Raw genomic sequence first — 25183 nt, 5'->3', positions numbered from 1 at the left:
CTATAAAGCATGGTGGTGGGTTCCTTTGGGATTCATGAAGAGGTTAACGGGCCCTTTGGACCGACCCGGATTACGTGGGCGGGGTTAACCGAAAGCGGAACTTGAAGTTGGTACTTTGGTAGGGTTTTAGGTTTTAGCAGAAAACAAGCTTTAATCTCTGCTCACAAGAAATCGTCCAAAACCTCCGAGTCAGTAACTCACCCTCCATTTTTTATTGGTGATTCGGTGACTCAGTATCCATGATCAAAAACAAAACTTCGAAAGTAAGGCTTCAATGGTGAATCCCAAGTAAGTCCTCTCTCTCTTTTCCCCTTTTGGTTCTTCTGCAATTGGAAATTCATGAAGGCGTCGTTGCTGCAATGAATCTGAAAGTCTTCCATGTGTATGTGGCTTTCGTCCATTAGACTGGGTTTTCCCAGAAAACGCATTCACCCAACACAAAACAATCGCAGCCGTTCGATCTTCGTCCATGGCGGCGGTGGCGGTGTTGGTGCTTTCAAGTGGGCGTCTTCCCAGGCAGCACTTGCCCTCTGGAACTCCAGTTCCTCCCACTCTGATGAATCGTCTGATGATAATTCTTTCAGTGTCTGCACCACAAACGCAGGCACCAATGCTGCCAATAGAACCCATTTCTTCTCCGAATTAGATACCTCAGGGGTTGTTAACAACCTCAACAGTCTAAGAAACGAACCCAATTTGGCGATTTCATTCTTTCACCGGGTGAAAGGAGATGGCTTTCGACACAATGTCTACACGTATTCTGCGCTTATTAGAATTTTGTGCTATTGGGGTCTGGATAGGAAGTTGGATTCTCTCTTTGTGGACCTTATTAATTGCTCTAAAGACCTTGAATTTGAGTTTTCGGATTTGATGGAAGCGATTGGGGAGGGGATTGAGGTTTCCCCATCGACAGTCCGAGCTTATGATGCATTGCTCAAGTCTTTTGTCAGTTTGAACATGTTCGATGAGGCTATTGATGTTTTATTTCAGACAAAAAGGCGTGGGTTTGTGCCACATATCTTTACTAGCAATTTTCTAATGAACCGCTTGGTTGAGCATGGTAAAGTGGATATGGCTGTGGCTGTATATAAGCAGTTGAAGCGGATTGGTTTGAACCCTAATGATTACACTTACGCAATTATCATCAAGGGACTCTGCAAGAAAGGTAGTTTGGAAGAGGCAGTGGAAGTGTTTCAGGAGATGGAGGAAGCTGGGGTAACCCCTAGCGCCTTTGCCTACACAGCATATATTGAAGGGCTTTGCACCAATCACAGGCCGGATTTAGGGTACCAAGTGCTCCAATCATGCAATGGGGAAAATGTCCTTATCGATGTGTATGCTTATAACGCTGTCATTCGTGGGTTCTGCAACGAGATGAAGTTTGATGAAGCTGAAAGCGTCTTTCTTGACATGGAAAAGCGAGGGCTGGTCCCTGATTCATATACCTACAGTGCAATGATCTGTGGCTACTGCAAGAGTTCCAAGTTGTTAAAAGCTTTGGCTCTCCATAATGACATGGAGTCAAAGGGTATAAAAACAAATTGTGTGATTGTTAGTTTGATTCTTCAGTGTATGTGTAAGATGGGCATGCCTTCTGAAGCGGTGGATCAGTTTAGAGAATATAAGAGCTTAGGTATCTATCTTGATGAGGTTTCGTACAATATCGCAGTGGATGCTTCGTGCAAGCTGGGGAAAATGGACCAAGCCTTAGAATTTCTTGAAGAGATGAAGTGTAAGCATATGGTTTTAGATATTATGCATTACACAACATTGATCAAAGGCTACTGTCTCCAAGGGAATGTTGTTGAGGCCGTAAGTCTGTTGAAGGAAATGAAGGAAAAGGGTCTGAAGCCAGACATCACTACTTACAATGTACTTGCTGCTGGGTTTTGTAGAAATGGCCTGGGAGCCAAGGCGCTTGACCTTTTGGATTATATGGAGGCACATGGTTTTAAACCAGACTCTGTTACACACAACATGATAATTGAAAATTTATGCATAGGAGGAAAAGTCAAAGAAGCTGAAGGTTTTCTAAACAGTTTGGAATATAAGAATGTAGATACCTATTCTGCCATGGTCAGCGGGTACTGTGAAGCCAACCATACAAAAGAGGCGTATGAACTTCTTATTAGGTTGGCAAAGCAAGGAACTTTAGTTAAACAAGGCGTTTGCTTTAAAGTACTCAGTAAACTTTGTGTAGAAGGTGATAATGACAGAGCTATTTTGTTGCTTGAGGCAATGTTGGCGTTAAATGTGGATCCTAAAAGAATTATGTACAACAAAGTCATTGCTTCTCTCTGCCAGGCTGGAGAGGTGAAAAAGGCCCGTTGGGTTTTTGATTCTTTGGTTGAGAGAGGGTTAACTCCTGATGTGATTACCTACACAATGATGATGAATAGCTACTGCAAGGTGGATTGTTTGCAAGAAGCCCGTGATCTCTTCCATGATATGAAAAAGAGAGGGATTCAACCTGATATCATCACTTACACAGTTTTGCTCGATAGTTTTCCCAAAAGAAACGTAAGAAGGGTTAATTCCTCTCGAGATGCAAGTGGAGATAAGGAAGAAACTTTTGATGCTTGTACTGTTTGGAGTGAGATGAAGGAAATGGAAATAAGACCCGATGTAATTTGTTATACTGTTTTGATAGACAGGCAATGTAAAACTGACAACTTTCAGGATGCTATTGCGCTTTTTGATGAAATGATGAACAGAGGATTAGAGCCTGATACAGTGACATACACAGCACTTCTGGCTGGCTGTTGTAGGAGGGGAGATGTGGATAGGGCTGTAACACTCGCTAATGAGATGTCCTCTAAGGGAATGCTGCCAAATGCCCGGATACTTGCGATTCTACAACATGGAATCCTAAAAGCCACGAAAGTGCAGTTTCGGAAGTAAGAACTCTCTTTGATTATCAATGCCTGGATAGACCCATGATCTGTGAATCAATGAAGTCCTAACGGCATAGCATGGTAAGTTTTCTATTAAGTAATGTGTATAATTGTATTGATTTGCATAATGCACAGCTTTTTGTTGTTCTATTTTGACGGATGGCAATTATTCTGCAGCTGAAGTGGTGCCCTGGAAAAACGATATGGCTTGCCCAAAATGACTTGGTACTCACTGAAACAGGGATATGTATGCATTTAGTCCTCCCCAGACCCAACAGCAGCAACCAAGAAGAAAACTTTGTTTGTAGGTTACCTGGAAGTCAATTATGCCTAGGTAACACTATGGCTTTGCCTATGATTAATCTTCAGCATATAAGATTTGTAAAGTGTTTGTACTTAACTGTCATATTTGTTTCTGTGATTCGTGTCACCAATCTAACTTTTGAAATTGCATACCGAACAGCTTTTGTTGTTTCAGTACGATGGATGATCTGTGGTGCTCAAAGTGACTTAACAGTCGTGGAAATAGGGATATGCATACATCTAGCCCTCCCAGGATCCATTGGCAGGAGCCTTGTGCACTGGAAGTCACTTGGAGGAGAAGAAAGCTCTGTTGGTCAGTCAGCTGGAAGTCTACTGTTTGTATAGGTATAATACAGATTTACATATGATTAAACTACATAGTATGAGAGTTGTAAAGTATACACATTTCTAGTTTCGTACATAAATTTGCATATAAGCTCCTATAATACGTTCCTCGCTAACATACAAGAGAATCTTTCTTGTCATTGTATTCGCTAGCTTGTCTTCTGCCTTCATCTTATCCATCTAAGGCACTTGATTACATGACTAGAGTTCGGCTTTCCTCTTTTTTATCTTAAAATATTTAGAATGGGAACGTGAGAGTTGAACACTAGCCATGAGTGCGGCAGTAGGCGTTCTACCACCAGACCATTTTAACAAAGTTCAGTAAACCTCTTTATGGGGTTTAAATTATTTCCGTACTGTACTATCAGTGTAGTATACTTATTATACATGAATCATAGATATTTTCTTTGATCCGTATCGGGATTTGCCTTTTGCTTTCTGTTCATAGCAGTGCCTAGCTCACTGTTTCTGGTCTGTATATTTTTTTAAGACGTCAAGAAAGAATAGTCGAAAAAAAATCTGAACTTTGCGATGTACTTGTTTGCAGGTCCGTTTCTACATAAGCTATACACAGCAAATCGCAGGATGGATGAAGTGCCAAAACAGTGGAGAAATTTGCTACTGTGACTAAGGAAAAAACTTGACCTGAAAGAAGATGATGGCAATGCCAAGCTGCCGTCACCTTCAAATTTTGTGGTTTTGTACTATAGTAAAGATTGTCGTGTATGTATACATGTGTTAATTTATCAGTCTGACTGTTCATGAGATTTAAACTCATGATCTCCTCGGACAATATCGAAGACTACTACTAATCCAAGTGGGTCATTGGCGATTGATGTATGTATTTTTTTGGTACGAAGGATTGATGTATGTGTTTTTCTTATACGAAAATGGATGTATGTTTGATGTTTAAGCAAATTCGAAACCGATAAAGAAAAATTACCTAAGAAATATAAATCTTGTTAGTTGTGTTCCATGATGCAAGGTTGGTGCCAAATAATAAAACAGAGTGGTTAATGATGCTACTTTTAAAGTGACGGGTATTTTCCCCACGGAAACATCATTGTAACGAAAAAAATGTTGGAGTCCCACATCGGATTAAGTCTTAAATATTTAGCGTTGACTTGTAATTAAGCAGGATACTAAAGTGATTGACGTGTGGTCGAGCCTTGGCAAAGTGGGTATATGATGTTTGAAATTTGCTCACCACCTGTTAGTGTGTGAGATCACATTAAGCACGTCCTAAGCTACTCAGGTTAGTGACACTCCATTCATTATGAGTAGATAGCAAACAAGCACAACTACAAATCGATTGGTTGAGCCCATGGCCCATGTTCTGCAGATGAAAAATACCTTACCTAGCTTGTTGTTCAGCCAAACTCTCTTATCCGCCGCTCAATTAGTGTCTTTTTCAACTTTAGTCGTAATAGAGTAAAGATTAACGTATGCATATACATATATGTGTTTTTAATTCATCAACTATTTTTTTGTTTTTATTTTTTATATACAAGCTAGAGTAAGGAGATGGTGAAATCAAACCTTGGACTTCAGGTGCAACGGAAATTCTCTTAAACTTGAGTCACAAATCACTTCCTATGAAATTCAAACCATCAGCTCGTCCCAACAAAATTGATGTATGTTTCATTTTATCTTTTCTTATATTATGTGAATCAAATCTAGATGAGATTCAAACTCAGAATCTCCTCCTAACAAAATCGGAGGATCGGTACCATTAATCAAAATGGTCGTTGGTGATTGATGTACTTTCAAGGTTTAATTAAATATAAGAGGCTTGCAACTCAGTTGTTTAAGGATATTTCTACTTGTAATCGAGACACCTAATAAGATTTTTAATCTGACGTTAAATGTTTTTATCTTAATTTTAACATCATTCCTAAAAAAACACCACTAATTGGTGTCTGACGTCCCATGAAGCATGCCCTAACCCATCGACTTGGGCAGCAAGTGCAAACCGTTTCTTGTTTTGGTCTCAAGTAAAGAACAGAAGATGACAATGAGACCTAGTGATCCTAGATGAAACATGAAACTTTTATCGCACGGAAACAATATCCAAGCAATTTAAACTTTTAAAGAAATACGACTTTTGAGTCCCACATCGGGTAAACCCTGGTTGCCACAACTGTTTATAAGGAATTGCATTAAACTTCAACATCGCCGAGCCTGGCAGCGCAGGTTTGTAACTAAGCAGGGCATTAAAGCGATTGATGGGTGATGGAATCTTGGTCAAGCGAGGCCATGGTGTTTGAAATCTGTTCACCACTGAAGTCACTTTAAGCACGCCCTAAGCCCCTCGGGTTAGTAGGAGCACCCCACCCTTACGAGCGGGGTAGCAAACAAACAAACACACAATGCAAACACAGTTTGAATCGACTGAGACCCCCCGATGGGGTTTCGCAGATGAAAACTACCTAACCTCGGCGTGCTGCTTTGCCGGACTCCTCATCCTACAATCACCTTTTTTTGCTTGTTGAGACTAATTATTTCCGGTTACTTAGGCCCCTTGGATGAGGAGTGCAATATCCTTGGTCATCTTCCCAGATTCGACAGTTCCTACGCAAGATGCTTCAAGTTTCTCTGTAAAATCTAAGAGTCTGGCATTGCCATCTAACTTTGCCCTGATACGATAACACAGGTTTACTCAAACTATTATCTAATGTTTCAAACAATTTCTAAACAGAAGCAAATTCCAAATACTGACTTTCAACCACCAGACTACATACTGAGCTAGTACCTGTGTGCAAGACCTCGTGACCATGCAAAGATCGAAGCTATACTGTTTGTGCTTGTTTCGCCTCCTTTCTGGTGGACCGTGTAATGGCAGGTTACTGTACCATGGGCTGCTTCAGCTTCGATGGTCTTTCCATCTCGGCACACCTGGAACCAAATCCAAGTTTTCATACATCCAAACTCATAACTGTACCCCAACAAGCATAGCGAAATATTAGACAAAATTAATTACCAGTATAAATGTCATCAGCCCCAGAGATCCAAAACCTGTATCAAAGTTTATTGAAAGGTAACCAAACATTAGCAAACACATTCGCTAGGACAGTCAAGGAAATAGCATTTGCTTCCAACAAACGCAGCACCACATGTTAAAAAGAGAAATAGTTGAATACTAACTCACAGACTAACAAAAGTAAATACAGACCTTGGGCTAAGAAGTCACTTTGCACATCCCCATCATAATTTTTGCATGCCCAAACATAACCTCCTTCACTTTTGAGAGCATAAGCAACCATGTCGTCAATAAGACGATGCTCATACCTTCAAATCAGAGTACTAATTAGTTGAAAATCACCGGACCTACACAAACTAATCAGCTTGGATGACAAGTTATCTGTCCAAATCCCTGCAGCTTCATATCTTGATCTCCAATGAGCTTCATAAGCTTCCTGGACGATGTCCTTGAACCTTCATTAAATTCAAGAGTAAGAAAATGGCAATAAAAATCCTGTAGTGAAACGTTACATCATAGTCACACCGACTCATAATGTACCATGGGTAATTATGAAAAGAAAAGACTGCACAGTGAAAGATGAAAGACAACAGGATAACATCATACCTTCCATCATATTTCTTCAGAGTAGTATTTTTAGCGCTAAGATAAAGTGGCCACTTTTTCTGGTAGGCAGTGTTCATGGAAGCCTCAGCAAAAGCACGGATAGACTGCTCTCACAATTTAAGCAGAATAAAAATAGTTGTTAAATCATTTACAGAGGTAACCAGTTTACCAGAACATTTTATTTCTGCTTAAACGGAAATTTGAACTTCATCCGTCTTATACATGGACAATGCTATGCCTCCAGCACCAGTAAATTTGTAAACCTCACACTCTGTCTTCTCATAGGGCCCATCAGGTACTGCAAAGCAATTGGTAAGATAATAACGTACCTATATGGTGTGTGTGTGTGTGTAAGAAAAGCGCACCAGATTAACTTCTATACAAGCACTTTAAACAGTCAGAAGTCAAACTCAGAAATCTTGAAGCTCTCTACTAAAAAAAAAAAGGTCGTACCCAGTGCACAAGGCTCCCGCTTTACGCAGGGTCTGGGAGAGGTGAATGTCGGCTACTTGAAGCTCTCTACTGAATTACCAAAAACCAATTTAAGTTTTCCAGGTCCTTCTATGATTGCATCAGTTGCTTGGTACTGAACACCAAAAGCATGTCTCCCAATGCATATTGGCATTGTCCAACCTGAAATGAACACTAACTTATAGTTCTTTTGACAATGATACAAAGGCAAATTTAGATGACAAACTTGTAGCAAACCTGGAACAAGACGGGGAACATTTCTGCAGAATAGGTTCTCTAAAAACAGTACCTACATAACACCAAAATGCACTGGCTACTTACAATCGGTCAAACACAGAATATACAATGGTAAATACTAAATATTGAGGGAGTATTCAATTGACCATTTAAAATGTTCCGTATGGTCCCATTTGGACTCCTCCACATCTGTTTCAAGTTGAACTCCTTCACACGAGTTTCATCTATAAATATCCAATTAAATGATCCAGATCATCACAATAGTATGTTAGCCAAATCGTGTCCATGAAAAAGGGCCAAGTAGTCCATTTATTAAGGAGACATGAACATTGTCTCTAAATTTAAGAATCTATATAATACCTGGAGTTATAGTTGCACACTTTATTGCTACATTGTACCTACGATAACAAGCAAAAACAGGAAGCAAATTTATACAACGAAAATAAAGGAATCAACAGGTGATAAAGTAATTTTCATGAAAAAAATTAGTTTCAATAAAGATGATAATTGTTTCAATAGAATATGACAAATTGTGCCTAACACAAACAATTTGACTTGTCATTCCGTTCAAAAGTATATGACAAACTCATGTCGAGCTCATTTAAACATGCCAAAACTCATGCCAGTAAAAAAGGAAAAAGAAAGCAGCAACAACTAAAATGAAGGGAAGAAAAACAGTAATGTTCATGAAGGGTAGTTGAGTATAGCAAAGCAACTGTGAAGGGCGAATGATAGGGCACACTTAAGAGTAGCTTCGGCACTTTCAACTGTGACTCTATCATTGGTGGCATCGCGATTAAGAATCCCAAGGTCGAAGTACTTGATATCCAACTCCAGGAAGGGAAAAATAAGCTGTGGAACACGAAAACAAGTTGCAGATTCATCAACAACTCTATGAAATCACAGGGAACACATGATAACAAATTACCTTGTCTTTTATCCATGTCGAGAACACCCGAGTCATTTCATCTCCTGCATCACGGAAAATAATGCATCATAGCTTAAACATAGATAACAAAAAGTTGAATAAATCTGTATCAGTACAGCTCCAAGCCTCCGGCAAAGATACATACAATTCAATTCAGATGTTGCATTGCATCTATGTCCTTACCTTCTTAATAAGATAATTTGCACGCAATTCGGCTCAAACGAACAAAAAAGAAGTTTAATCATTTAAATCTATGAGCTCAGAAACATCATAGTAGTGGACTGGTGGGTAAGGCAAGAAAGCCAAATTGACCAAAATCCTGTAATTCTAACATCATCTACTTTTATGGAGCATGATAGTTGGGGTGTCCTTAAAACATGGATTGAAGGGCATGCTCTGATCAATGGGATCATCCAAAAACACCACTTTGATAATTTGTATAATGTCTATCCATCCATATTTTCCAGATTGATTCAAGCATTCAAAAAAGCAGAGAAACATGCCATTTTTGAGCAGCTTAATTTAAACAAGAGTTCGCAACAAAACAATGGCGGAAAATAGAAATCAGAGAATCAGATGGGAGTGGAGAGAAATCGTACCGTCCATTTCGACAATTGGGTTGGTCACCTTTATCTTATCGAACGCCTCCATTTCTCCCCTGACACCAAAACAGATCAAAGTTTCGTGCTTTTTGCTTCGAAAGCTTTCGGCTTTGGCGAGAGAAAATAGAATCAGTGAAGAAAAGTGTATATTTGTTGTCTACTTATTGAAATTGAAAGGTCGGAGGCTGAAATGGGAACTGAGAAATGAGAGTGCGTGATGACAAAAACGTTGTATTTCTCGTTCAGATTGAAAGTAGTGAGGTCTCAGAAGGGCGTGTCAACAATTGCTCACTCACTGTCATTCATTTGGATTTACGAGGGGAAGAGATCCTCTCCGGATATCTCCCACCAGAACCACAAGTTCATTCACTCGGATCCTTGAAATTTGATTCAACAGTTAAAATTATTATAACTTTTACAGAGCCCTGTTTGTAGCCGTTGGATCAAATTTTAAGAGCTCGGATGAGTGGACTTGATGATTTTGGTGGAAAAGATCCGGAAATGATCTCTTCACATTAACAAGGAGCACCCTGACATTTTTACTATTCTATTTATTTATTTTTTAATAAAAAAAACTTTTTATTTACACGTGCGTTTCTTTTGAAATATTTTATTTTCTGTCCAACTAATTTTACATATTTCATCGAACTTACAATACTCAATCATGTTTTCCAATCTCTTGCTAACGCAACGTGGGAGTTTGAAGTTGAGACGTTTTTAACACAAACCCTTTTTTTTTTTTATCAAACTAATTACTTCCATTAATTAAAAAGACAAGTACGAGGAAAAGGCAGCTCACTACCCAAATACAAGCCCAACAACAAACAAGAAAATACAGTGGATAGGCCCAAAGTGGCCAGCTAAACAACAACAAAAAAATCCTAAGACTAAAATGGAAACCAGCAGCCATCATATGTCCCTCCATCGCAAGGCCACCACCACCAGGAGGACAAACCAACGGAACAACTGGATCAACGGAAAATAGGGGTGAGCGAGCCATCTGCGCAGTGAGCGCTCCCATAATCCTACCAAATAGTGTTAAAAGCACTTTAACAGCCACTCAATACCTGAGGAGAAGCACACATGCTGAGTAGCAGAGGCCGGTGGTTGAGGATGCGCGACGTACAATAGCATCGAAGCAGGAAAAGGCCATGGAGGTCCAGATATGAGACCAGCTCATGGGAATTGAGACAAAGTTCAAAGAACAAAGCTCAAAGGAAGCCAAAACAAAGATCAAAAGAGAAAAAGTGCTGAAATTAAAAAAAAAACTTTTTGAGTGGAAAGATGGGGGAAGGATGAAGGAAAGAAGGGGGAAGAGGGAAGATGCAAAGAGTAGAGATGGATGGGAAAGAAGGAAGAAGGGCTAGAAAAAGGTGGGAAGGATGGGGGAAAATGGGGAACGAGGGAAGCTGCAGAGGGTGGAGAAGGAAGAGGAAGAGGGAAGGAAGGCTAAAAAGAGGTGGGAGTCAGGCTGCTGCCAACCTCAAGCCGGAGCAAGGAGCAGCAACTAGGAGGGTTTCTTTTTTCCTGAAGGCAAAGGGAAAGAAAGGTTTTAGAGAGAGAGGTTTTTCTATCACTAGATTAATAGCTAGTTAGTATACCTTTTAGTGCCTTGAGTTGTGTTATGTATAGTCATGCACAAAGTTTCTAGGGTGCTCTAAAGCACCATACTCCAGGTGTTTTAACTGTTCGATCTTGATTTTTATACTTTTAAATAAAGATCTAACAATTAAAACATCTGGAGTACTATGTACTTTGGAGCAATCAAGAAAGTCCCTAGTCATGCATGGTGGGTCTTCTTAATATTTCTCGTTGTACCGGGGTGGCCTCATGGTTGTCGTTAGAATTTTTCTTCATACCTCATCAATGTGAATAGTTGTCTCATGTTGGAAAGCGTATAAGTTATGAATCGACTTATGAGGAGTTGTGTTACTCTCTTATTGTCGATTAATTTTAAAGTGGAACTTTAATTTCATGGTATTAGAGTGTCGCGTGTTTTTAGTATTTTATATTTCGAATATTCACTTTGGGTTTCAGAATAAACCCATTTTGCAGTCCCAAAGGCCTGCTCAAGTAGGCATCTTTACCAAGTGCAAGGAGATGCCTAAACAAGTCAAGGGTAGAGAATATTATACAAGACAGTACTGCTATCTCCCCATACAAATTCTAAACAAGTTTACTATGACAGCATACAATATCCAGGAGTTGTATCATTAACACAATCTACTTTTCAATTCAGCCTGAGGAGTTCCATAATCAACACGAAATTCCTAAGCAACAGAACAAGTATTAGTCCTACTTTGAACAATTTGACAGTATGTTACACCAGACCAGATACAAATCATATACAATGTAGTACACATCGACAAATCCTTAAACAGAAATCGAAACATATACACGTGAAAGAATGACACACAAAACTTTAAATGCAATTTCCATCCCTATATATGTGTTTTTATTTCCCCTTGCCTAGAAAGAAATCAATAGTATTCTGTCAACAAATGTTTTCTCTGTGAAACCCTCAACATGTAATGATAAGTATATATCTCATTGGGTTGCAACGTTTTGCTCTTTGTACAATGTAGTTTTCCTCCCGAGAAAGTAAAATATCTTCCTAAAGGAGTGCTAGAAGTACTCAAAATTTACATAAGATGAATCATTACTACCGTTCTTCTTATCACTTCCCACGTCTGTCATCTTTTTGTCTGCAGAGTTCGCCTCCTTGCTGGCATATTGTGAAAAGTCTACCGGTTCAGGAACATGGGGAGGCGTGGCACATCTCACCAGAGCCCAGTTCACTCCCTCGAAAAATGGGTGTTGCTTTATTTCTGTGGCACCCCTTTTGTACGCAATTCGTTTATGTGGTTCTTTCACCAAGAGTCCTCGTATGAGATTACGTGCCACAACACTTACTGGTGGTGTTTCTGGGAATTTCAGAGGCTGGCCTACAACGTTGAAGAGTGTGGCACGATTTCCTTGACCTTTGAAGGGGGTTGTCCCATGTAAGAGCTCGTATATGAAGATACCAAATGTCCACCAGTCCACTGCACTACCATGGCCCTCTCCGCGAATAATCTCTGGGGCTAGATATTCGTGTGTTCCAACAAATGACATGGAACGCACATTTGTAGGCTCTGCCATCAGTTCAGGGAGGGATCCATTCGCTGAAAGGCCAAAATCTGATTTGGATTTCCGGTTTTTCTTGGTAGGTAAAATGCGTGGAAAGAAATTGGAAGGCTGCATACAACCATGCACAGCAAGGTCATCGTCTAAAATGCCCCCGCCACCACCACCACCACCGGTAGCACCACCATTGCTTACATGGGCAGATGAAGACTTGACTAGTGTAGGATTGACAGAACAACGGAGTGAGAGATCGAAGTCTGAGAGCATGATATGACCCTCGTCTCTTACTAGAACATTTTCTGGTTTTAAATCCCTGTACACAATTCCTAGCATGTGCAGATACTCAAGTGCTAACAAAACCTGTGATGCATAAAACCTGCCAAAGGATAAAAAGTAAGAAACATCTTGCCCAATCTAAACGGCTAAACTTTCATCATGCTTTGATAAAAGAATTCTATCAGTCAGCATATAACATATGCAGTTCTGCACCTGGCAAGAACCATTCTTTTCCGTGCCATTGTCCATAAACACGGAAATGAAAGAGACCTTTAATCTACGTTATGTATCCAACTTTCAATGAAATAACTCTTGCATCTAAAAAAAAATTAAACATGACATCTACATCCCTTAAAATGTAAGAAAGGTACTCTAACTGTGCAACTTAAGCAGTGAATTGAAGCATCAAACTAGTATTTCCAAGACAAACCTCATTAATCATGCTTGTAAGGAAATTTAATAGTACAGATCAAAGATCAAATACATATTAAAAGTTCATCACAATCAATAATTAACTAAATATTATGCAATCTGAAGAACTGGAAAGGTACTAACCGTGAAGCTTCCTCTGTAAAATGCTTGTTTGGTTGCTTCTGCCGAAGAGAGTGTAGATTACCTCCACTACAGTACTCCATGACCAAGCAATAGAACTTATCAGTTTCAAAGTAAGAATAGAGAGTGGGCAAGAATGGGTGGTCAAGAAGTCCAAGTATCTCTCTTTCTGTCTGTGCTCGCAACAGCTTGTTTCTACTAGCAAGAGATGCCTTGTCCATGACCTTCATGGCAAAAAACGTGTTTGTTCCTCTGAGTTCAACAAGATAGACACTGCCAATATCTCCATATCCTAGGCGCTTGAGAAGCCGAAAATGGCTAAGATTAAGTGGGGAACCTTTAGAGACCATGTTAATGGCATCCCACCGCACATCACCACCAGTATGAGGCCTGAGGGGTGTACTGGAGGAGCTCTCTAAGCTGTCAGAGCGGGAGCTACTGCCGCTCATTTGGGTAAGGTTGGTGACAGAATTGCTACTTTTCATACCTCCTGTAGCCCTTCCTGTTGAAGTGGTTAGAAGTTCAGAATTTGCAGGTGCCATTGGGCTTGGAAATGGACGATTGTTGGTGGTTGTCTCAGCCGTAGTCTTAGTACTGAGTTCTGTTCCTTTGGAAACTCGATCCACTTTCTGAGGTCCACCTGATGGATTATTAGTTGAACTGGCATTAAACTTTCCTATTCTATCCACATTTTTGGGGCAGTTAACCTTATCATTCGATGAATTGGCACCACTCTTGACCTGAAATTCCATCTTGGTTCCACACTGTGCTTCTTCTGATGAGCTATAGCTCATCTGCATTAGAGCAAGAAAGAATTTTAAGACATAAATATTGCTAGATTAACACCTTTACAGAACAAAAATGCATGACAAGAATCAATATAATCAATATGGAGCGCTTACCTCGGAAGAGTCAGAAAAATTGGATGGATTTGAAGACATGATTGGGGTAACAACGACAACACCCCTTAAAGGTAATTCCTGATCATATCGTCACAAAAAAAAAACAAAAAACAAAAAAAAACAAAAAAAAAAAAAACCATTACTTGTTGCACAAGATAATGTCGATTTAACCTACAGTCACAAACATCCGCAGTCTTCAGCACGTAAAAGTATACTACACTCATCAAAAGATCATCTACCAAACAAAACCTAACCCTAACCATCCAATTACAAAACCCTTTAAACTGACATCCTCAGGAGGAGCAAGGAGCACAATTTATGATCTTGTTGGTAACAATCACCATTAAAAGAATAAAAATCCTCTGCTACAAGCAACAATATATTCTACTTATTTATGGTCAAAGAACATACATTCTTTGTATGCATATCTAAATCAAAGCATAATAAAATCAAAAATCAAAACCAGTATGTAGTGGGCTCGTAGGAGACAGAGACGCATAAACCAAAGTCAATATACAGAAATTAAAACTGCATTAAATAAATCAAATTAGAACTAGTCATATCCACACAGATAAACTAAGCAACAAAATCAAAGAACAAAAACACTAAGCAAATATAAATCAATGCAAACGCAAAAACAAAAAAGAAACCCGTCTGCAACAAAAGAAACCCAGCAAAAATAAAAGAAACCCATCTAAAACAAAAGAGTGCAGCGAATGCAGAACCCACCAGAAACTCAATGCGGCAATGAAAACCGATAAAGCTGCAATCTTTATCCCTTTGAAGCAGGGATTGTTTGTTCCCCAAGCAACTGTCAAAGGAAGACAAAATCTTTATTGAAAAATGGAGAGAAAACGAAAGAAGGAGTCATGGGTTGGAAAGGGAATGGGAAATGGTGGGAATTGGTGGGAATTGAGAAGGGGAATGAGCTGGTTCTTGGGTGGACCACCACACAGGCCCGGAATCAGGAGGAGGAGAAGGTGTGAAGAGAAAATGGGAGAGAAAATTGTGGAACAAAACGAAACTAGAATTAGGAAAATCCAATTTTTGATTTTCCATTTTATAAATGCGAGAGAAATTAAAGATTTTGGGAATTTTGGGATTGTGTTTTTGTTTAACTTGAGGAAAGAGAGGGAGTCAGGGAAGGAGGGAAACGGTCATAGCTATGGGGATGGATGGTTGGCCGTTTTATCCTCTGTGAAATAGTGGTCGGAGGGGCTTCTGTTCCTCTGTGGACACCACTAGTCTCTAGCCTTTGCAACCGGATGAGCTGGCCTCTCATGGTCCAATGATTGGTGGACATGTGTGATACAAGTTTTGAGAAGAAAGCTGAGATGGATCAAAGCCTATGACCACACAATTCTAGTCCTTGAAATTTGATCCAACGGTTTAAGTTATTATAACTTTTAATGGAATTTCCTGTTTTTAATCGTTAAATTAAATTTCAAAGATCTAAATTGTGTAGTCACTAAGCTCAGATAAAAAGGGATCCGGTCCAATTGAGATGAGCTTTTTGTTACGAGAGATTCTTCTGTTCGGAACCCAGACAAAGCATTTGTTAGAGCTGTGTGAGACCAAAATTTGGGAAATTGTAAGCCTGACAAATCATGAGGTTGGGTAGAGGAAGTTTTTAATTAGTGGGTTGTAGAGGACACGTGTGATCAGGTTTCCCTATTTTAGAAATTCTCCTTCACTAGATATGGTAAGCTAAAATACTATTTGCTTTATTGCTCGTTTACTAATATGTAATCGTTAAAATCGGAACAAAATACCATTTGTTTTATTGCTTGTTCACTAATATGTAATCGAGAAAATCAGAAGAAGGGCAGAGAAAAAACGAGAATGAAAACAGTTAATCTCATAATCAATTTAATTATTTATTTTTTATGATTTGGATTACATATTTTAGTGTTGGAGCCACATGTTTTTTTGTTTATTTCTACGTTAGTAAGCGTAGGAGATTTCAAAAATTAGAATTATTTTTTCTGTGTTTACAAAACACAAGAGAATTCTTGATTTGGCATTGCCCTTTTGTTTTTCTTCTCGCATCTGTTGGAATTTTGGAAAGGAATTGAAAATTTATGTGCTTTAGTATTTAGAAAAAACTCCACTCAAATAAAGATTGAATTTTTTTATGACACAGATTCACTAATGTTGTGGCCAATGGTGTTTCATCATGTAATGCATATGCCCATTTCCATTGCACTTTTGATCTAGTTTGGTCTCTAAGATTGGATTGGAATGGATAACCGACCATATTCAGGGTGTAAAGGACGAACCTTAGCACAACATAAATGTTTCCCCTTTGTGGGTAAAAGGTCACAGGTTCAAGTTGTGAAAGCTGCCTCTTTGCAAAGCAAGATAAAGTTGCGTACAATAAACTTTCTCACCCCACCCCCCAATGACCATCGCAAAGCGTGTAGTCTTTTTGGCTTGGAATCACTTCTTTATGAGCTTCTAATTTTTGCTGTTTCTTCTGTCTATAACGCTGTGAAATCAATTGTATGAAATTTATTCAACAAATTTTCATGTCTCCTACTTGTTACTTTATTTGATCTTTCGTTTATATTATTCCTTTAGAAAGGGACGCATGCAGAAGAGAAAGTAATAAAGCTTCAAAGCGAGCTCGTGGGCAACGCTTCTATGGTAATTCAAGCCGATTGTTGGATACAATAATTATCATTATTCATGTCGAAGTTCATACTAGTCCGTAGAATTGGCTCGAAAAATGCATGCTGTTTATTGTCCTCCTACAAGTAATCTTCTTTACAAGAAATAAGTTGATATGCAGTAAGATTGTGCTTGCAGGATATGGCTGCTTTAGGGTTTATAGGTATAACATATAAGCTATATTCGCACAGTTGAGAGCTTCTTGGAGAAGTATGGTGATTTTGCTGCTAGAATCATGGCTGATGAGGATGCCACAAGGATCTTGAGATAATACAACGAGAGATGAACTTTTTACAACTTCTTTGTCTTTCTAACCTTTCAAAATGTGTTCGATAATGAGGATACCATATTTTGATATTTTATGGGTTCGTGATTTATCCTTGTACTGTAACACGAATAACCCCTTGCACAACCTTTGGATATATTTATTTATGTCAGTGTGACAGATACTATTGGAGGCTGTGAGTTTTTGGCAAGTTACTAACTTGAGGATTACAATCAAAGCTCAGTCTGCCGGTCTCTCCCACTTGCATATCAACTTGAACTAGTGCCGCAGGACTCCTGCAGCAGCTGACACGAAACCCCTCTGGTAAGACTGCAATCTTTGAAGAGACGGTCTCTTCCGTAGAGTGGTGAGGGAAAACAAAACTCGATGTTTTCTCTGAAACTCTATGTAGTTAATCTGCGGTAGTTAATAAATCCTTATTACCAACCAAGTAATGAAAGCATGCTTGGGATTGGCTCTAGTATGCCAAACAAGGTGCCACCATTCCTCAGGGCTGGCACAAATCTGGAGTTTTGGGCTTCAAATTGGGCCAAAACACATGCTTACCCTCTTCTTCACGTGAGGCCTGGTGCCAACAAGAACCGTTCTGCTAACTGGTGGAGAATGTCAACCCAAAATCGAACTGCTTGTTAACGGTTTGTTAACGGGTGGTTTGAGAACTCTTTTAAATCCATGGTTTTGACTACACGCTTATGAAAAAGAAAGCAAATAACACTACATGGTACAAACCACGCATATCAATTATCATCCATAGTTACTGAAACTGTTCTTACTCTTACAAGTTTAACTAGTGAGTGACCTGCAATTTGACATGAGCCGAAAAATTATCTAAACAGATTCAATTGTATCAATCCGAACGGATCCACCCAAGCTCAAAACAGTAATTTTTCGTGTGAATTTATGTTGTGTACAATCTTGTCAAGTTTATATGTACAGCAATAGTTCATTTGAAACATACAATCGTGTCAAACTATGATTTACAACAATCAATTAGCAAATGCTCCTAAAAAGTCCATAATCCAAGTGGAGGTTTATAATAATGTTCCAAACATAACATTTGAGGCAAGGTCAAGTAATGGGGACAGAAAGGGTCAAAATCTCCATCTAATAAGGCAGATTTGGTGGCCACTAACTCTCAAGTTCTCTCAACATCAACCATGCCAATTAGTCTAGTAGTTGTTTCCAAATCTTGCCTTTGAAATATGAACCTCTTTTGCTCCTCCTAGTTGCAAATTATTATATATCAGAACGGTGATTAGAACAATTATTAACCTCCATTTTGCTTCCTTATTCCATTCACGAGAGATGTTTCACTATGCCAGAAACACGGCTTGTTACAACAAGTGTCATAATATAATTAGTTAGAAACTTGAAGAAAAAAAAATTCCAACCAATTGTATTTTATGACACTTGATGTACGGTCTTTTGATGTTGATTAGCCTGTACAATTTAAATAAAACGAAAAATAAACCCCATGATAAACAGCTCATTATTTTTCTTCATTAGTTGGATTCGCATACGTATATTTGTACCATATATACAGCCCTTGACTTCCAACAGTGTATAATTTCCTCTTGCGCATTATTGGGATTTTTTTTTGTCCTTTTATTTTTAAAATTAATATATTAGAATATTTTACTTTATGAAGAGAGATATTCAAACTCAAACAGAGGCAGATTGTTTGCCCTCTTGTTTGGATGCCTTTCTCATCCTCTTCTATTTCTGCGGTCACGGTTAAGCTATGTCAACATTTTATATTCTTATTACTTTTTGTTTTATTATCTCTATAAAAAAAATTAATATAAAATGTTGACGTGTCTTAATCGTGATCGTACAAAATAGAAGAGGATGGGAAGGGCACCCAAACAGGAGGGCAGATAATCTGCCTCCAACTCAAACTGCTAAGCAGCAGAGCACCTCTATGTTCCATTGACCAACCTACATAAGAGGGAATCGTTTAGTCTATTGAAAACTAGGAAGATTGACTTTTGATTGTGCACCAAGTTATATAGCTTAAATCAAAACACTAATCTTGTTGGAAATATTGGCTAGAGAGTGAAAATTAGAGTAAGCTAATTAGATGCGTAGTTCTTGACTGCGATTATGCTTTAATTTGAAAAGTCTTAAGTCAAACCATTTGATCATGTATCTTGTTCAACCTCACAATAAGATGTTACGTGGTTATTTACTTTTGATCTAATTAATTATTAATTTAGTGGTATTTATCTCGTCAGTTCAAATGGTCTGACAAGCATATCGACGCAACTCTATAATTGAAGTATATCGATAATATCAACAAGTCAGTGGAGCGGACAACTTGACCTAAAGTTCTCTCAATGGCATGTTCTTATGCTTTCAGAGTGGAAATGATACGTTTCTTAATTTCACGACAATTCATATTCTACCTTCAGTTTAGAGAAGATTTCGAGTTGACATATATTTCTTATTTTAACATACGTTAAATCTAGTGAGTCATTTAATCCAATCCAATTCTAATCATCATCAAATGAGGCCTTTATTGGTGCGCAATCTGGTAAGTCATCCAATTCAATTCTAAGAGTCAAAATTATACCATCGCCATCAATTATATTGCTACTTTCAACGTCCATGGCCTCAGTTGGTTACTCAGCTACATATATACTCTGAACCAGTTGGTTACAAGCCCTTTGCTTGTAACCCGGTCGAAGAAATGCATGGATTCAATCACCTCCAAACAGGACAGAGCCAATCAAGGCTCATTGGGGCAGATGCCTCCACTCAAGTAATTTGTTTGTTAAATTGTAGACTTCAGTTATATAAAATACATGCATTATCTTTGTAGTAAATATATGTATCTAATGTTCAACATACCTTCATACTACTTCACTCCATAATATGGGCAAAAGTGCTCATGTTCTGTCAATCAAACCAAAAAACTCTCTCCTGCCTATCATGTAGGAATATTTTTCTCATCACTTTACCACTTTCCAATACTAGATTGAAATGTTTGTACCACTGAAATTGTGATACACCATCATTTGAAATCATCCATATTATTATATTGGGTATTAAGTCATCCTATAATAAGGTCTTCTTAGTTATTTTTCGGGATACCCCTACTAAAAGAAATTTCTAACTTCATCCCTACCTCCAAAGTCCATGCGTCCGTCTGAAAATGAGTTGTAAAACAACTTGATACAAGTTATATGGCGAGACTGAATCAGTTTATGAACGGTGAATTTCAATGAATTTTATAAAAGAGAATATTGACATTTGCCAAACTTTCACTTTCAGCCAACTGGCCACGTTGAGCAAGTGAAAATATCACCCGTCTCGCTCCATGCAGAGGACTTGAGAGGAGCAGGCATGTTAGTAAAGGAGGCAGTTCTTACAAAACATCTTCAAACTCAAACCGTGTCCATCCTTTAATATTTCAGATAGGCATGCATCTAAAATTATATCTTTAATAGTTTTTAACGACTAAATTATTGCATCAGGTCTTATACAAACGGCATCATTATGTTATTAAACAAAATCTGATAAAAGTCTCATATATTTTGAAAGAATATTTGTTCATTTCAACCCCTAAAATTATTGATCACGGATGCCACACACATGATATTGTGGAAAAATGGAACAAATGGTACGTATAAAGGGAGACGGTACACGAATACACATCAACCATATTCCCATATCCTTCATTAGAAAATTGTGTGGTGGGAAATGAAAATGAAAATAATATTAAAAACAAAGAGAGGAGATGAAAATGAAAGTAATTTTAAAAACAAAGAGACAGATGAAATTAGAAGTTGGGTTTTTTTTTTATTTTGTTTTTTTTTAATATTTATTTATGAACAAACGATGGTATGTACCACTAAAGGTTGAGGAGTGGGTTAAGTCTTACAATGGGCTTGCTACAATAATGAGGTTCAACTTCGTATTTGGTAATAATCGAACTTAAAATCTCTCACTTACAAAGTAAAGATGAATACTAGTAGACCGTAGTACTAAATGACAAATCAGAAGTTTTTATTTGGTCAAAATATAGATTTATTAGATTAAATGTTAGATTAGGAAGTCGGGTTCGAACCTATGCCGTGATGCAAGAACAATACTTCTCTCCACCACTGTGGTAGAGAGCCCTTGCATTGGCAAATCGAAGGCAAAATACTATATATATCCCCAACTCAAAAAATAAAGGCGCCTCCCTTTATGGTTTTCCAACCTCTCACACTTTAATCTCTCTGGTTGTTAATTAACACCCGACAAATTAGGCCTCAACTGCAAAACCAGAAACCCCAGCCTCACACTTGCTCCCTTCCCAAAAATATAAAACCTATTTTTAGCTTTCTTCCCGTTTCTCCTCTCCTGTTTATATACACTCCCATATTTACAATTTTTTCATCTGAATTTTGTTTCATTTTCCTGATGGCGAAGGTGAAGCAAAATTCAACCCTTTTCATCATTTTCCTCCTCTCGGTAATCCAAAGCTTCGTGTTCGTTCATGCATTCAACGGCGCAAGTCAGGGAAACGCCTTGAAGCTCAAGCTAATCCACAGGTACTCTCCACATTATAATGGCCTGCATGAGGATGAGAAGCCTAAAACCCAGCAGGAGCTCTTCAGGTTGCTCCACAGCCATGACGTTGTCCGCCATCAAATGATGTCACACAGAAGGCAACAACATGAAGAAGAAGAAGAAGAAGTAGAAAGCCTTCGTGATGATCAAGGGGTACTTTTAAACAGCAGCGGGAGCACAACGAGGCGGATGGTGTCAGAAAAAAGAGGCTCAATGGCAATGCCGATAAGTTCGGGTTGGGATTACGGTTCCGGGCAATACCTGGTGAAAATTAAAATCGGAACGCCGCCACAAAGGTTCATGTTGATCGCGGATACCGGCAGTGACTTGACGTGGATAAATTGCCGATATCGTTGTGGAAAACGGTGCGGCACGCACAAAGGAAGGTTGCAACACAAGAGGGTTTTCCATGCAGATCTTTCTTCTTCCTTTAAATCTGTACCGTGTTCTTCTAATTTGTGCAGGGTTGGTCTGTCGGGTATGTTTTCTCTCAACCAATGCCCCACCCCATCGAGCCCTTGCAAATATGATTACTCGTACGTACGCTTGCTTCTCTATTTTCGCATTTTTCTCCTTATTGCTTCTTTGTTTTTGTTTATAAAATGTCAAATTGAAGAATCCAGTTTCCAGTTTAGGATCAGTCCAAAAATTTGGTTCAAAAATGGGATAAGAGAATATCTTAATAGATGTATGATTCGACACTAATTATTGTGTGTGGTACTAGAACATGATTTAACAAATATTCTCATGCTATACTAATGGACTAATTATACTTCGTGACTGTGTGTTAGGATCATACACTATATTTTTGTGAAGATTATTTAAAATTGAAATGGAAATGGAAGAGAAAATCCAAACCAGAAGTAGCTGGAACATATGTCTTTTCTGAGGTATATACGTCCATTTCGTTTTCAAAGCCGACCTAAAATTGGTAGCTAGGCAACTTGTCTTTATTGAAGTTGGTTTTAGTTGTGAAACAATATACTAAATATTAAAGTCGGCATAGAAAGAAATTACATGGTCCTGTGTTTGTCCAGGGGTTTTATAGGGTCTTTTGTTTAGCATCATCATCTTCGTCCCCATTGTTGTTCATGGACCGTTTTGCTATGGTTAAAGGATAATCAGGATTTTTCCAAAACTCAGAAATCAACACAGAATTAGTTAAAAATTTAACAAGTCTCTATGCACAATCAGATACAATTGTGGGGTACCCCAAATTCATCAACTGCAGAAGATGTAGGCGCTGCGTTTTACCTACATCCTGCACAAATTTTAAATGGCACTTATTGTAAGTAGTTGAGAGTCACATGACGCACATTTTTGTACCGAACACATAAGTTTGTTCCCTTTTGGATGTGTTTGCGGCTGCAATAGGCAGCAAATGCCAATCTTAATACAACTCACATGCGATAGCTTGATCAACATTGTTGGTATGTTCTGGCAGTCATAATTTTTTAAAAGATGTCCGAAGATTTGGCTGTTGGATATCTTAAATCCGAAATCCTAAATCTCATCACCCCATTTCTTTATATACCTCTTCAGGTGCAGAATGAGATTAAAAGTGCAGGAAAGTGCTAACCTGATATACATTATCAGTTCATAACCTAATAACAACTCAATCTAAACATATTTATGAATGACCAGCAACTTAATTTGTTTTTTTTTTTTGTTGGCACAATGCTATTTTGTTAGGTACCTAGAAGGGGCACATGCATTTGGGTTGTTTGCCAATGAGACTGTATGGGCAAGCACGGCAAGTGGCAGGAGAACCAAACTGGAAAATGTGATAGTTGGTTGCACAGACCACATCAAGGGCGGTGGAGGGACTGGAAGCATCAGAGATGGTGATGGTATATTGGGATTGGGCTTTGGCAGGAACTCATTCACTACAAAAGCTGCCCTAAACTTTGGTGGCAAGTTTTCTTATTGCCTGGTTGATCAGCAAAGCCCCAGAAACGTCTCAAGTTATCTGACATTTGGTGGCCACAAACCAGCTACATTGCGTAAAAAAATGAGGTACACAAAGCTGGTTGTAGGTAACTCCGATGAGAAGGGGTCGTTCTACGGCGTAAATGTGAAGGGAATCTCAGTTGGGGGGAAAATGTTAGGTATACCACCTCGTGTGTGGGACGAAAATCTTAAAGGTGGAACCGTTGTTGATTCAGGCACAACCCTCACATTTCTGAAAATGCCGGCATATAACGCTGTCATGGATGTAATGACAAGGGCTTTGTCGAAATTGAAAAAATTGCCAACAGAAGGAGACCCTTTTGAGTTTTGCTTCAGTCCCAAGGGATTCAACGAGTCTTTAGTGCCGAAATTCGCAATTCACTTTGCAGATGGAGCTAAATTTGAGCCACCAGTGAAGGCCTATGCTCTTAATGTAGCTGTAGGGAGGATGTGTCTAGGGTTTGTGCCAACTAATGTTGGTCCCTCAGTTATTGGTAGCATAATGCAGCAACACCATTTGTGGGAATATGACATGGGGGGGAAAAAACTGGGTTTTACTCCCTCCCCCTGCACCTAGGATTTTGTTCAAATACTGGAATTGGATTGACCATATTCTTGTAATAATTCTTTCTATTTCTTCCCATATACAATTGTGTATGAAACTCATTACAATTCTTCTGATGACGTCTTGTACTTGATCATAAATCATAATTGGGGTTTCATCCAATTGCTTCACATTCCATTCTTTTCTTTCTCATCGTAATCGTACATCTCTAATCAATTCTACAATATTACTTTTGTACACCCAGGTTAGTGACCAACTAACTATTGGTGCATTGCATTATCTCGCTTTGTAATACTAAAAGAAATTTTAAATTCGAATTCTTGTTTCTGTTACTAATAACAATGGGCCAAGTGAAAAATAATGTTGACACTAATGGACGTTGATAATATAATTTCTTGGACATAATCAATATGTGTTGGATAATATAACTTGTAGAGTAGTTCAAGTTAGAGAAAAAATTTCATGATCTGACAACTGCATAGGATCAATAATGCATGCAGTTGCGCTCATCCGCATTGCACATTATTGCTATACACGAAAAGGCTGAGGTAGAGTAAGAAGCCAAAGTTAACTAAGGCAAAGTAGTGCGAGCTTTAACTTGCCTTTGAGAAGAAAAATTCTTGTATTCGCTAGTGCGATCTATGTTATGGTCCCATCTAATTTTAGATCTCTTTCATCACGCGAAATAATCAATTAATTTAACAAAAAAGTATAAATGATTATGTACATGAAAAAGTGAACATAGAGTTATAAAGTGTGAATGATTGCCTTGTCTACCTGAATAATTGAACAAATAATATTCAGATATTTTGAGTCGAACAAAATATTATATGAGTAGATTCCAAAATATTGGTCCACCACGGGAACAGATGCTTGATGTAAATAGCTTGCGATTAGTTAATTAGTTAATTAGTTGTGGAGTGCGCTTCTTCT

The 25183-nt window shown here is 38.5% G+C and overlaps 3 protein-coding genes and 1 pseudogene across 3 annotated transcripts; 2 read left to right on the top strand and 2 right to left on the bottom strand.

The window, feature by feature from the left end:
• The first annotated feature begins 117 nt into the window (after nt 1-117).
• On the top strand, nt 118-4460 carry LOC103429618 (pentatricopeptide repeat-containing protein At2g26790, mitochondrial). Its single transcript, XM_008367758.4, has 4 exons — nt 118-2975; nt 3072-3228; nt 3358-3542; nt 4090-4460. Exon 1 carries the CDS (start codon nt 379-381, stop codon nt 2899-2901), a length of 2523 nt encoding a protein of 840 aa, XP_008365980.2. The 5' UTR covers nt 118-378; the 3' UTR covers nt 2902-2975; nt 3072-3228; nt 3358-3542; nt 4090-4460.
• A 1110-nt stretch (nt 4461-5570) lies between these two features.
• Nucleotides 5571-9632, bottom strand: LOC103412293 (isocitrate dehydrogenase [NADP]-like; annotated as a pseudogene).
• A 2155-nt stretch (nt 9633-11787) lies between these two features.
• On the bottom strand, nt 11788-15372 carry LOC103412292 (serine/threonine-protein kinase RHS3-like). Its single transcript, XM_008350880.4, has 4 exons — nt 14952-15372; nt 14223-14300; nt 13324-14114; nt 11788-12868 (listed from the first exon to the last, which is right to left on the bottom strand). The coding sequence occupies exons 2-4, from the start codon at nt 14259-14261 to the stop codon at nt 11992-11994; spliced, it is 1707 nt and encodes a 568-aa protein (XP_008349102.2). The 5' UTR covers nt 14262-14300; nt 14952-15372; the 3' UTR covers nt 11788-11991.
• Nucleotides 15373-21291: 5919 nt separating this feature from the next.
• Nucleotides 21292-24420, top strand: LOC103412291 (aspartic proteinase NANA, chloroplast-like). Its single transcript, XM_008350879.4, has 2 exons — nt 21292-22271; nt 23428-24420. The coding sequence occupies exons 1-2, from the start codon at nt 21586-21588 to the stop codon at nt 24260-24262; spliced, it is 1521 nt and encodes a 506-aa protein (XP_008349101.1). The 5' UTR covers nt 21292-21585; the 3' UTR covers nt 24263-24420.
• The last annotated feature ends 763 nt before the right edge of the window (nt 24421-25183 follow it).

Source organism: Malus domestica, chromosome 10, assembly GCF_042453785.1.
Source record: "Malus domestica chromosome 10, GDT2T_hap1".
Lineage (NCBI taxonomy): Eukaryota > Viridiplantae > Streptophyta > Magnoliopsida > Rosales > Rosaceae > Malus > Malus domestica.
This window is presented reverse-complemented; position numbering and strand designations above follow the sequence as displayed.

Bases quoted from the DNA above. Each gene is read 5' to 3' on its own strand.
- LOC103429618 (XM_008367758.4), top strand. From the start codon at position 379: ATGTGTATGTGGCTTTCGTCCATTAGACTGGGTTTTCCCAGAAAACGC.
- LOC103412292 (XM_008350880.4), bottom strand. From the start codon at position 14,261: ATGTCTTCAAATCCATCCAATTTTTCTGACTCTTCCGAG. The intron at 14,115-14,222 runs GTAAGCGCTCCA...GCTCTAATGCAG, and splicing joins ATTTTTCTGACTCTTCCGAG to ATGAGCTATAGCTCATCAGA. The intron at 12,869-13,323 runs GTTAGTACCTTT...ATCCTTTGGCAG, and splicing joins TTTACAGAGGAAGCTTCACG to GTTTTATGCATCACAGGTTT.
- LOC103412291 (XM_008350879.4), top strand. From the start codon at position 21,586: ATGGCGAAGGTGAAGCAAAATTCAACCCTTTTCATCATTTTCCTCCTC. The intron at 22,272-23,427 runs GTACGTACGCTT...CTATTTTGTTAG, and splicing joins CCTTGCAAATATGATTACTC to GTACCTAGAAGGGGCACATG.